Source organism: Camelus ferus, chromosome 10, assembly GCF_009834535.1.
Source record: "Camelus ferus isolate YT-003-E chromosome 10, BCGSAC_Cfer_1.0, whole genome shotgun sequence".
Taxonomy (NCBI): Eukaryota; Metazoa; Chordata; class Mammalia; order Artiodactyla; family Camelidae; genus Camelus; species Camelus ferus.
Window position 1 is genome coordinate 45,715,625 of NC_045705.1, and position 13,523 is coordinate 45,729,147.

The window sequence follows — 13,523 nt, forward strand, 5'->3', positions numbered from 1 at the left end:
ATTGGTGCTTGGCCTCAAATGTCAGTATTTATCACTAGCTTTAATGTTTTTTATTAATTGCTGTATATCAGGGCTGTCTCAACTTTCTGAGGCAGTGGAAATAATTCTGTGCTGTCCAGCTACATGTGGCCACTGAATACTTTTTTTTTTTTAACTTTTTTTTAATTGAGTTATAGTCAGTTTACAATGTTGTGTCAATTTCCAGTGTAGAGCACAATTTTTCAGTTATACATGAACATACATATATTCATTGTCACATTCTTTTTCGCCGTGAGCTACCACAAGATCTTGTATATATTTCCCTGTGCTATACAGTATAAACTTGTTTATCTAGTCTACATATGCCAATCAATATCTACAAATTTTGAACTCCCAGTCTGTCCCTTCCCACCCCCCTCCTCCCTGGCAACCACAAATTTGTATTCTATGTCTATGAGTCTGTTTCTGTTTTGTATTTATGTTCTCTTTTTTTTTTCAGATTCCACATATGAGCGATCTCATATGGTATTTTTCTTTCTCTTTCTGGCTTACTTCACTTAGAATGACATTCTCCAGGGACATCCATGTTGCTGCAAATGGCATTATGTTGTTGGTTTTTATGGCTGAATAGTATTCCATTGTATAAATATACCACATCTTCTTTATCCAGTCATCTGTCGATGGACATTTAGGCTGTTCCCATACCTTGGCTATTATAAATAGTGCTGCTATGAACATTGGGGCACAGGTGTCTTTTTGAAGTAGGGTTCCTTCTGGATATATGCCCAGGAGCAGGGATTCCTGGGTCATATGGCAAGTCTATTCCTAGTCTTTTAAGGAATCTCCATACTGTTTTCCATAGTGGCTGTACCAAACTGCATTCCAGCAGTATAGGAGGGTTCTCTTTTCTCCACAGCCTCTCTAGCATTTGTCATTTGTGGATTTTCGAATGATGGCCATTCTGGCTGGTGTGAGGTGATACCTCATTGTAGTTTTGATTTGCATTTCTCTGGTGACTAGTGATATTGAGCATTTTTTCATCTGCCTATTGATCATTTGTATCTCTTCCTTGGAAAGTTGCTTGCTTAGTTCTTCTGCCCATTTTTGGATTGGGTTTGTTTTTTTCTTATAAGTCGTATGTGCTGTTTATGTATTCTGGAGATCAAGCCTTTGTCGCTTTCATCTTTTGCAAAAATTTTATCCCATTCCATAGGTTGTTTTGTTTTGTTTATGGTTTCACCACTGAATACTTGAAATACAGATTGGTTAACTGAAGAACTGACTTTTAAGTTTTATTTACTTTCAGTTAATTTAAATTTAAATAGCCACATGTGGCTAATGTCCACTGTATTGGGCACCATAACTCCAGATAAATTAACTGTCATTTATTCCTTTCTTTGACTTTGGTTTCTTTAGTTTCTGGCCTGGATATCTTATTCTCTGTTTGGAGCTGGAGAGAAGAAGAGAGGCCTTCACCAACATTGTGTATCTGAATGATATGAGCCTGATGGAAGGGGACAATGGTAAGTAAATCCCAAGTGGCTACTCTTAGTTATAACATTTTAGAAGTCATTCCAGAATTTTCAATAAAGAAATTTGATAAACATTTCAGTGATCATGTGTATTATTCTAGCTAGTTGTCAGATTTGTGGAGTTGTTTTTAATCTGTACTACTTGGTATATTATAAAATCATAATTAGAAATAAACTACAAGCAATTTTTCTGTTTATTGAGTCCTACTGTGTGAGGCATTATACTAGATGCTTTTCCATATGCTGTTTAAATGAGATAACAAACCTGTGGGATGGGTTTTACAGAAGTTCTGATTGAGGCCCAGGGAAGGGACAGTTACCTCCCCCACAGTTGTACAACTAGTTGATGCTGGACCTGGTGTTCACACTTAGGTCTGACTATCAGTAAAGCTTATGCTTATGTGTTTTTTTCTTTTTCTCTTCATTGTGTTCCCTTTTTACATAGCCCAAAGTTAGAGATTGTTAAGAAGAACTTAAGGTCAAGTAGCAGTCAGATTTTCCTAAGCCTTCAAAGGTATCTAGATACTTTTTTTTTTTTTAATTTTCATTAATTCAGTACAGATAAAATGGCAGTCAGAAGGCTGGGACTTTGACACACTGATCTCTGAGGTCTGAAGAGTTCATCCTGCACACAGAGAAATGGTCTTGATCTGTTCTGTAGTATTGCTTTATTGGCCTCAGTGTGGAGATGCCAACAGCATGACATCAGGATCCTTCATCTAGCAGTGTGACCTACAGCCTTTTTCAGCCCTGTTGGTGTGGGAGAAGGAAAGTTAGCACCAAGCAAAGAAGCCAGTTGGCTGGCAAGGGTTAGCTTCAGATGTTACAGCTATAGCGGTATAACTGAGTCATCTTTGTTTCAGAAATGAAACGAGGGTCAGATGGTTTTGTAGGACTAGAACTATAGACATGCATACCCTTCTGAAAAATAACCAGGAAAAGTTAAGGTATAAATGGTTAATGTTTTTAAAGCTACAACATGATGTTTGTTATCTATATATAGAAAAAAATTGAAAAGCCAGGAAGAATGAAGAAAATATCACCTAAAATTCTTCCCCCCCAGTTAAAAGTAGTCTTAATATTTTGTTAACATAATAATGATTAGCTGTTCTTACCCTTGGTGTATTAAGTGGGGGTCTTTTCTTGACTTTTCTCTCTCCTTGTAGCTCATATTAATCACTCTTCAAAGCATGTTGATTCTACTGCCAAATATATATCTCATATCTATCTATTTTCTTTTGCTTCACCACCACCATTCTGGTCCTAGCTACTTGTCTAGACTGCTACAGTAACCTCATAATTGGTCATCTGGTTTCCATTCTTGCCCATCTTTAACCCATTTTCCTTACAGTAGCCAGAATGGTTCTTTTTTTTAATTAAAAAAATTTTATTGAGGTAACATTGGTGTATAATATTATGTGTACAGCATTATATTTCTACTTTTGTATTACACTCCATTGTACCCACTACCAGAAATTTAGTTTCCATCTGTCACCATGTACTCGCTCCCCTTTACCCATTTCTCCCTGCCTCCCAGTGAACCACTACTCTGTTCTTGTGTTTACATGTTTGTTTTTGTTTGGTTTGTTCATTTATTTTGGTTTTTGTTTGTTTTTTATATTCCACATGAGTGAAATGATACGGTGTTTTTCTTCCTATATCTGACTTACTTCACTTAGCATAATACCCTCAAGGTCTATGTTGTCACAAATGGCAAGATTTCATCTTTTTTTTAATGGCTGAGAAGTATTCTGGTGTGTGTGTGTGTGTGTGTGTATGTATGTATGTATGTGTATTATGTTCATTTTGGTAATGTGAATTATGTGGATTGATTTGTGGAAACAACCATCCTTGTACCCCTTGAATAAATCCCACTTGATCATGGTGTATGCTTCTTTTAATGTACTGTATTAGGTTTGCTAATATTTTGTTGAAAATTTTTACATTTACAATTTATAATTTTTGTTCTCTCTTTTAAAAAATTACTTATTTATATTTATTTTAAAATTTTTAATTAAATTTTTTTAATTAAACAGTTTTATTTCTTTTTTTGGGGAAAGTCTTTATCATTCACATCTGAGTGATAGCTTTGCTGGATAGAGTATTCTTCGTTGACAGTTTTTCTCTCTTAGTATTTTGAGAATGTCATTCCAGTCCTTTCAGGCCTATAGAATTTCTGCTAGGAAATCTGTTGATAGCCTAATAGGGGTTCCTTTGTAGGGTACCATTCTTTTTTCCCTGGCTGCATTTAAAACGTTTTGTCATTGACTTTGGACAATTTGAATATAATGTATCTCGGAGAAGGTCTTTTTGTGTTGAGGTAATTAGTTGTTCTGTTAGTTTCATGGACTTGTATGCCCAGTTCCTTCTCCAGGTTTGGGAATTTCTTAGCTATTATTTCTTTAAATAAACTCTCTCCTCCCCTTTCCATCTCTTCTCTTTCTGTGATTCTCACTATCCTAATGTTGCCTTTCCTATAAGAATTGGATTTTTTCATCATTTTAAGGTCTTATTTCTTTTTTCTTCTACTTGTTTCATTTCTAGGTTTCTATCTTCAAGATCACTATTTCTCCCTTCTGTGTGGTCCGCTTGATAATTTTCAATGTTTTCAGTACATTCGTCATCTCATTTGTTGAGTTTTTCATTTCCAGAAGTTGGTTCTTCTTTAGGGTTTTAATCTCTTTTTAAAGTATTCCCCTGTTCATTAATTTTATTCCTCAGTTTTGAAGTATCTTTTTGAGTTTTCTTGTAGCTCTTTGACTTTCTTCATGACAGGTATTTTGAATTCTCTATCAGTTAGATTGCAATATTCTGCGACTTTAAGTTTGGTTTCTGGGGATTTCTCATTTTCCTTTTGTGGTCCAGTGTTACTGTGGTTCTTCATAGTGCTTGATGAGTTGTTCTCTGCTGACACATTTAAAGTAGTGAGCACCTTTCTGCTTGATTCTAATGATTCAGCAGGTTAGAAATTAGAGGCCTTTCTTTTATTTTCCAGTAGGTGGCGCTATAGCACAGGTTTTTGGTTTCTCTTACCTGAGCAGCCTCTGGTTATATTTGAGTCTGCATTCTCAGCCTTCCGCCTTCTCTGTCTGTGGTGTGGTGTAGTGTCCTTGTTATCACCTGTACCTCCAGGGTCATTGATGCCTTGCTTCTGCCATTGTTGCAGGCATTGCTGCCTGGTGCACCAGGATGGTGGGCTCCTCCCTCATGTCCAGGATCCCCTGAGTAGCAGGTTCTGCCGCCTTTACGGGGGAGAGTTGGGAGGTAGTCAGGATTGTGCACGTACCTCTGCTGTGTCCAGTGTTGTAAGATTCATGGGCCCTGAAGCTGCTGGTGAGGGGGTAGTGTCGGGGGGCTGGAGTCATGGGCGCCTCAGAGGCTGGGGATATGGAGTCCCAAGCTCCACTGCCACTGCTGCCCAGTTATCTGTCACGGTAGGTGCCACTGTGGCCGGGAGGCTGTGGTCATGTGTACTGCCTCCCCTGCTACTACCGGGCTCTCTGGTGCTAGAGGGCTAAGATTGCAGGCGCTGCTTCCTCTGTGTTTCCAATCTACCCACCTTTAAATGTACAGATGTGTGGAAAATTCTCCAGTGTCCTGTCACCTTTGTTGCATTGTGGATATTTTACTGGTTGTAGATTGACGGGGAGAGACAAAGGTCGCTATTCACTCTACAGTGTTGCTGACTCCCAGGATGGTTTTTTTAAACAAAAAATTGGATTATGTGACTCTCCTCCTTGAAACTCCTTACACTGGACTCAAAATAAAATCCATATTCTTAAGCTGTTCCCTTTTGGCCTGGCCTTACCATCTCATTCTCACTCCTCACTATTGCCTTTGTGTATTGTAGGCCCTTTTTGAGGTCTTTGAACTCACCAGGTTCTTTCCTGTGTCAAGTTATCTTCCATGTTTCCTTTGTCAGACGTGCAGGCTCCTTCACCCTGCATTCCTGATTCCTCCCCCCAAATTTGTGCACATGTGGACCACGTGCACATGCTCGCTAAGCTTGTCTCATCTTTCACCTCTCTGCTTAAATGTCACTTCCTCATAGAGCTCTTCTATGATCCTCAAAAAAAAAAGCCAAAAAACAAAAAACCCTGCCAGTCTCTCTAATGATTCCTTGGTCTTTTCCTTTATAGCACTTAGCACCGTTTCTAAGTATAGATTTATTTATGTGTTTGTCTAAGTTCTCTTTCCTTTAGACCGTAAGCTCCATGAGAGTACAGGGATTATCGTGTCTGTTTTGCTTCTCATTCGTACTCAGTGCCTCCGTGCTACAACATTCTCACAAACGGTTTTGACCATCTCGTACATGCAGACAGAGTGCTAAGAGTGGTCAGAGCCAACACTATTTCTGTGTGTTCGAGCAGGTTGGAGCCCAGAGACTGTGGAGGAATGGAAGCTGCTTCTACACCTCGTACAGAACAAGAGCACAAAGCCAGCCCCCCAGAAGCCACCAAACGGGAACTTCAGTGATGGGCCTTCCCCTGTCAATGTGGAGAATGTAGCACTCCTGTTAGCTAAGGCTATGGGCCCAGATCGGGCCTGGTCACTATTGCAGGAATGTGGTTTGACCCTTGAGCTGTCAGAGAGGTTTACCAGGACCTGCGATATTTTGAGGATTGCTGAGAAAAGGCAGAGGTAATGTCAGTCTGTCATGCCCCTGTCATGCCCTGTCCCTGGGTGCTTCGGGGATGTAGAAATGGCACAGACTTTCAGAGCTGGGTGGGACTGTAGAGGTTGTCCAGTCCAAACTCCTCACTGACAGATGAGGGAGTGGAGATTCATCTGTTGATTCAGGTGATTAAGGGAAGAGGCTAAAGTAATCTTTTGTTCATAATCATGATCAAGACACTGTTTGGGTTAATGTGAATACCCAAATCTGATGTGTACTCATTTCTTTAAGAACATTAATTGGTACCACATACCTAATTGTCTCAGGGCTATTTTGGTTTCATTTTTGGTTTTAATTAGGTGAAACACAGATAACATAAAATTTATCGTCAGCGATTTTTAAGCGTTAGGTTCCGTGGTGTTGAGTATATCCGTATCATTCTGCAGCCAATTTCCGGGACTCTTCCATCTCACAAAACTGAACCTCTGTATACACATTAAACAAGAATTCCTCATTTCTTCCTCCACCCAGCCCCTGGCAACCACCATTCTCTTTCTGTCTGATTTTGACTACTCTTAAGTGTCTCACATAAGTGGAAGCATACAGTTGTTGTCTTTCTGCGACTGGCTGGTTTCATTTAGCATAATGTCCTCAAGGTTCATTCATGTTCCAGCATGTGCCAGATGTCCTTCCTTTTTAAGGCTGAGTAATAACTTCATTATATGTATGCTCCACATTTTATTTATCCATTCATCTTTCAATAGACACTTGTGTTGCTGCCACCTCTTGGCTCTTCTGAGTAACGCTGCTATGAATATGGGTGTACAAATATTTCTTTAGACCTTGCTTTTAGTTCTTTTGGGTATGTACCAAGGAGTGGAACTCCTGGATCAGGTGGTTGTTCTATTTTTAATATTTTGAGGAACCACCATACTGCTGTTTTCCACAGAGGCTGCACCAGTTTGTATTCCCACCCACAGTGCTCAAGAGTTCCAGTTCTTCTGCATCCCACCAACACTACTTATTTTCTGGTTTTTTGGCTAGTAGCTCTCCTAATAGGCATGAGATAATATCTCATTGTATTTTTTATTTGCATTTCCCTAATAATTAGTGATGTTGAACATCTTTTCATAAGATTATTGGCCATTTGAATGTCATCTTTGAAGAAGTACCTATTTAAGTCTTTCCCATTTAAAAATCATATTATTTGTTGTTATTGTATGAGTTCTTTATATATTCGGGGAATTAACCCCTCAGACATATGACTTGCAGGTATTTTTCTCCCGTTTTGTAGGACAGGATGCTGTTTCATAGGATGCCTTTTCACTCTGTTCGTTGTGTCTTTTGATGCAGTCAGGCAATGTTTTGAATCCTCTACTTTTTTGTGGGTTTTTAAGTTTTCTGAAAAGAATGAACATTGAAAACTAAATTTGCTTGTTTCTTTTCTTTGGTTTTCAGAGCCTTGATACAAAGCATGCTTGAAAAATGTGATCGGTTTCTCTGGTCTCAGCAGGCCTAGTGGAGGAAGATTCAGCAGGGTGTCTCGGCATTTTGAGAAAAACTGAATCGTGCTCCTCAACCTTCTGAAATCATTTGCTATTGAAGGAAAGGCCCCACCTGAGATCCCTGCAACCTTATTGGGAGCACTTTTGTGTGTGTCTTTAATGTCTGCGTTTGTGGCTCTAATTGTGACCTCAGTGTTTTCCAGTCAAAGTTCAATTTGAAAAGGAATCAGTGCTTTTTTGCCGAAATGAAGTGCTCTGGAAGGAGTCAGAATGTGAATGTTCCCAGCTGTGCCATGCTTATTCTGAACAACAGCATTATTTTTCCTTGCTAGTTGGCTGGGGGAATTCTTTTCCTTTTGTGATTGCCATATAGGGAGCAGAAGTTTCTCATCCTGGTTGCATGCAGACATAAGTGTAATTGACAGAAATTGAATTCCTTTTTTATCTTGTCTGGGACTATTGAGAAATTACTGGAAAAAGACCTGGTATAGTGGAATTAACACATAAAATAAGTGAAACAATGAAGATTCAAATTAGATATTTTAAATGAAATGGCCCCATATTTAAACTGAGCTAATTTAAAACCTGTTTTTTTTCTAGTATTTGACATTTTTAAACCTGAATCTATATGTAACTAATTGATTACTAGAAATGTTTTACTATATTTTTTTCCTAAAAAGAGTCGCCCAAAGGAATCATGCACTTTTAAAAATTGTTTTTTAAAAGCCATAATAGAGGAAGGCTGAGTGCTGATAAAGACTGCAACACGTGCTCGTATTCTTTAAGCCAAGTACTAGATTGCACTCCTCAGGCTCCTTATACTCAAACGACATGTTATATTAATACTAAATGTAAAATCTGATTAAAATTTTTATTTGAATAGAATATAGACATGAGATTTATTATGGACAATTTGCAGGAAGTTGTGGGGTAAACCTCAGTGTGGAGTAAGCAAAGTATTGGATACATTGAATGATTCTCTTCTTTTTTTCATTTATAATGCATAACCGTAGGCACAAATTGCTGTCATACTTCCACATGACATTTGGATATGATGAAACCAGATTAACTGAAGAGATTGCCAGAGGAGGGAGGCTTCACCAAGCTTCTTAGAATTTTGAAAAGTGTAGAAAGCCTAATCATTTTGGTCACCAGCGTGTGGTGGGGTATGTGTGGTGTTTCCCTCCTCAAGCAATTCTCCAGTACTAGCTGGGTGTCCTGCAGTTCTCGTTTCATTACCTACTCAGAGAGAGCAGCACATTCTGCAGGGTCAGGGGTCAGCCACACAAGATTGCTGCCACTTCAGATGCCGGTCACAAGTCCAGGTGGTTAACTATACAGGCATACCTCTTTTAAAAAAAAATATTTTTTTAATGAAGTATGGTTGGTTTACAATGTTGTATTAATTTCAGGTATACAGCAAAGTGATTCATGTATATATATATATTCTTTTTTAGAGTCTTCTCCATCATTGGTTATTACAGGATATTGAATATAGTTCCCTATGCTTTACAGTAAGTCCTTGTTGTTTATCTATTTTATACACAGCAGTGTGTATCTGTTAATTCCGAACTCCTAATTTATCCCTCCCCATGCATTTTCCCTTTGGTAGCAGTAAGTTTGTTTTCTGTGTCTGTGAGGTCTGTGAGTCTGTTTCTGTTTTGTAAAAAAGTTCATTTGTGTAATTTTCTTTATGGGTAATTTTTTTAGATTCCACATATAAGTGATATTATATGGCAGTTTTCTTTCTCTTTCTGGCTTACTTCACTTAGGATGATGATCTCCAGGTCCACCCATGTTGTTGCAAATGGCATTATTTTATTTTTTATGGCCAAGTAGTATTCCATTGTATATATATACCACAACTTCTTTATCCAATCATCTGTTGATGGACATTTAGGTTGCTTCCATGTCTTGGCTATTGTAAATAGTGCTCCTGTGAACATTGGGGTGCATGTATCTTTTCAAGTTAGCCTTTCCTGTGAATATATACCCAGGAGTGGGATTGCTGGATTGTAGAGTAAATCTATTTTTAGTTTTTTGAGGAATCTCCGTACTGTTCGCCATAGTGGCTGTACCAAACTACATTCCTGCCAGCAATGTAGGAGGGTTCCCCTATCTCTACACCCTCTCCAGCATTTATGGTTTGTAGACTTTTTAGTGATGGCCATTCTGAATAGCCTCATACAATGAGGTGATACTTCATTGTAGTTTTGATTTCCATTTCTCTGATAATTAGCAATATTGAGCATTTTTTAATGTACTTATTATTCTGTCCACTTTTTGATTGGAATATTTGGTTTTTTGATATTGAGTTGTATGAGCTGTTTGTATATTTTGGAAATTAAGCCCTTTCAGTCACATTATTTGCAAATATTTTCTCCCATTCCATAGATTGTCTCTTGTTTTGTTGATGGTTTCCTTTGCTGTGCAAAAGCTTGTATTTGTTTGGGTCCCATTATTTAGTCTTGCTTTTTTTCTTTTGCTTTGGGAGACTGATCTAGGAAAATATTGCTGTGGCTTATGTTGGAAAATGTTTTGAGACACACCTCTTTTTTATTGCACTCTGCTTTATTGCACTTTGCAGACATTGGTTTTTTTTTTTTTTTTTTCCATCCACAAATTGAAGGTTTGTGACAACCCTGTGTTGAGTAAATCTACTTACTGGCACAGTTTTTCCAATAGGATTTCCTCACTTCCTGTCATTGTGTCAGATTTTTGTAATTATGTAATATTTCAGACTTTTTCATTATTGTATTATGGTAATCTGTGATCAGTGATCTTCAGTGTTACGCTGTAATTATTTTGTGGCACCACTGCACGCATGTAAAATGGCAACCTTAATTAAGAAATGTATGTGTTCTGACTGCAGCACTGACTCTGTTGTTCCCCCGTCTCTCTCCCTCTCTCTGGGAGACACAACAATATTGGGATTAGGCCAGTTAATAACCCTATGGTGACCTCTAAGTGTTCAAGTGAAAGGAAGAGTTTCACATCTCTCACTTTGAATCAAAAGCTGGAAATGATTAAGCTTAGTGAGGAAGGTATGTTGAAAGCGCTACCTCTCTTTGATTCTGTGACGGGTGAGAGAGGTGAGGAAGCTGCAGAAGAAAAGTCTGTAGCTAGCATAGGTTGGCTCATGAAGTTTAAGGAAAGAAGCTGTCTCCATAACATCAAAGTGCTAGGTGAAGCAGCAGGTGCTGGTGTAGACGCTGCAGTGAGTTATCCAGAAGATCTGAGATAATTCCTAAAGGTAGCTACACAGAACAACAGGTTTTCAGTGTAGACAAAACAGCCTCATATTGGGAAAGGATGCCATGCAGTACTTAATAGCTAGAGAGGAGAAGTCAATACCTGACTCCAAAGCTTCCAAGGACAGGCTGCCTCTCCTGTTAGGGGCTAATGCAGGTGGTGACTTTAAGTTGAAGCCAATGCTTATTTATCATTGCAGAATCTATGGGTCCTTAAGAATTGTGCTAAATCTGCTCTGCCTGTGCTCTGTAAAGGGGATGACAGCGTGGATGACAGTACCAGTGTTTACAGCATCACAGTTTAATGAACATTTTAAGCTCACTGTTGAGCCCTACTGCTCAGAAAAAAAAGATTCCTTTCAAAATATTACTGCTCATTGACAATGCATTTGGTCACACAAGAGCTCTGATGGACATGTACAAGATTCGTGTTTTTATGTCTACTCATACAATACCCATTCTGCAGCCCATGGATCAAGGAGTAATTTCAACTTTCAATCTTACTGCTTAAGAAATACATGTTGTAAGGCTGTAAATGCCATAGATAATGATTCCTCTGATGGATTTGGGCAAAGTAAATTGGAAACCTGGAAAGGATGCACCATTCTAGATGCCATTAAGAACATTCACAATTCATGGGGAGAGGCTAACGTATTAACAACAGGAGTTTGAAAGCTCTAATGGGTGGCTTTGAGGAGTTCAAGACTTCAGTGGAGGAAGTAACTGCAGATGTGGTGGAAATAACAAGAGAACTATAATAAGAAGTGGGGCTTGAAGATGTGACTCAATTGCTGCAATCTCACAATGAAACTTTAACAGGTGAGGAGTTGCTTCTTATGAATGAGCAAAGAAAGTGGTTTCTTGAGATGGAATCTACTCTTGGTGAAGACTGTTGAAATGACAGCAAAGGATTTAGAATATTACAAAAACTTAGTTGATAAAGCAGTGACATTGTTGAGAGAAAATTGACTCCAATTTTGAAAGAAGTTCTACTGTGAGTAAAATGCTATGAAATAGCATTGCATGCTACAGAGAAACCATTTATGAAAGGAAGAATCAATTGATGTGGCAGACTTCTGTGCGGTCTTACTTTAAGAAATTGCCACAGCCACTCCAGCTTCAGCAAACAACACCCTGATCGGTGAGCAACCATCGATATGGAGGCAAGACCCTCCACCAGCAAAAAGATTATAACTCACTGAAGTCTCAGATGATGGTTAGCATGTCTTAGCATTAAAGTATTTTTAAAGTAAGATATATACATTGTTTTTTAAAGATATAATGCTTTTGCATGCTTAATCGATTATAGTATAGTGTAAACTAAATTTTACATGTGCTGGGAAACCAAAAAATTCATGTGGCTTGCTTTATTGCTATGGTCTGGGACCAAACTCACAATTATCTCTTGAGGTATGACTATGCTTCTGACTGACGGGCTATGAATCACAGGTTCCTGTGACTGCTGCCTTGGGTTCAGTTAATTTGGTAGTGTGGCTCACAGAACTCAGAGAAACGTGTTACTTACTAGGTTATCAGTTTATCCTCAAAGGATGTCATTCAGGAACAGCTGGATGGAAGGGCAAGGAGCTTCCATGCCCTCTTCCAATGCCACTCTCACTGAATCTCCACGTGGGCAACACCTGGAAGCTCTAGATAAAGCAGTGGCAGGATTGAGAGGGGAGATGGGCTGGAGGTTGAGTTTAATCACCAGTGGCCAAGGTCGGAAAATTCCAACCCTCAAAGCACATGGTTGGCTCCACGGGCAACCAGCTCCTATCCTTAGGTACAGTCCAAAACTCATCTCATTAATGTAACAAATGACAGCTTTCTCACTCTCCTCCCTTTGGAAATTCCAAGGATTTTAGGACCTCTATGCCAGGAAAGAGGATGAAGACCAAATACATTTTCTTACAAATCACAATAGCACACCTTCCCAATAGGATCAGCTGGATCATGGCTGTTACTAGAGTATGTTGAATGTGAGTGTGTACTAAGGGAATGAGGGAGAGCTCTCCTTTCACAGTCAGCTTTTGCCATTACACAGTGACTGTCCAGAAGAGGGCCCAGAGGAGATCGCAGCAGGAGGAGACAGCCTGGCACAGTTGTGCAATCATTTCCCTGCAGATTTTTCTAGGGCACGTCACAGCAATCCTCATTTTCCAAGAGGGTACAGAGAATTTTCTAGCATTAAAAAAAAAAAAAAACAACAAAAACTCATTCGGCTAGACATTAAAATTTGAAACAGTCTACTTGGTTATTAGGCAGAATTTTCAAGTACAACTTGTGATCTTTCACTTGCCTAAAAATGCTGGCAGACTGATTCCTGGTTGCCTCATTTTTACTTTTCCTTCCAGACATGACCTGTGTTTACCAGGAGTACAAGGGTAGCATAGTGGCCAAGAGCTTGGGTTCTGAGGCAGACTTTCTGGCTTTGAATATCTGCATTTGTACAAACAACTTTATAGAGAAGTTACTTTGTTTCTCCAAGTTTCAGTTTTCTCATAATAGGGCTAATAGCACTTGCCTAGGGTATACTGGGGCTAATAACACTTGATTAGGGTAGTTTGAGGCTTAAATTAAATAATGAAAGTGATTCACACAGTGCACAGAGTGAGATTCAAACTACCCTGTTGTGATCATT

The 13,523-nt window shown here is 38.9% G+C and overlaps 1 protein-coding gene across 9 annotated transcripts in view; it reads left to right on the plus strand.

Annotated features, from left to right (window-relative positions):
- The window catches only part of HPS5 (HPS5 biogenesis of lysosomal organelles complex 2 subunit 2), a 40,950-nt gene extending 27,833 nt beyond the window's left edge, over nt 1–13,117 (plus strand). For 7 of the 9 annotated variants that reach the window (XM_032488901.1, XM_032488897.1, XM_014568068.2 and 4 more), the window contains 3 exons: nt 1,396–1,502; nt 5,882–6,152; nt 7,585–8,516. In XM_032488901.1, coding sequence (XP_032344792.1) covers nt 1,396–1,502; nt 5,882–6,152; nt 7,585–7,645 — 439 coding nt within the window. In that variant the 3' untranslated portion in view covers nt 7,646–8,516. Of the gene's footprint in view, nt 1–1,395; nt 1,503–5,881; nt 6,153–7,584; nt 8,517–9,088; nt 9,146–11,082 lie in introns of those variants that run through there. The other 2 variants (XR_004323268.1, XM_032488903.1) reach the window with 2 other exon arrangements.
- Nucleotides 13,118–13,523: the final 406 nt, after the last annotated feature.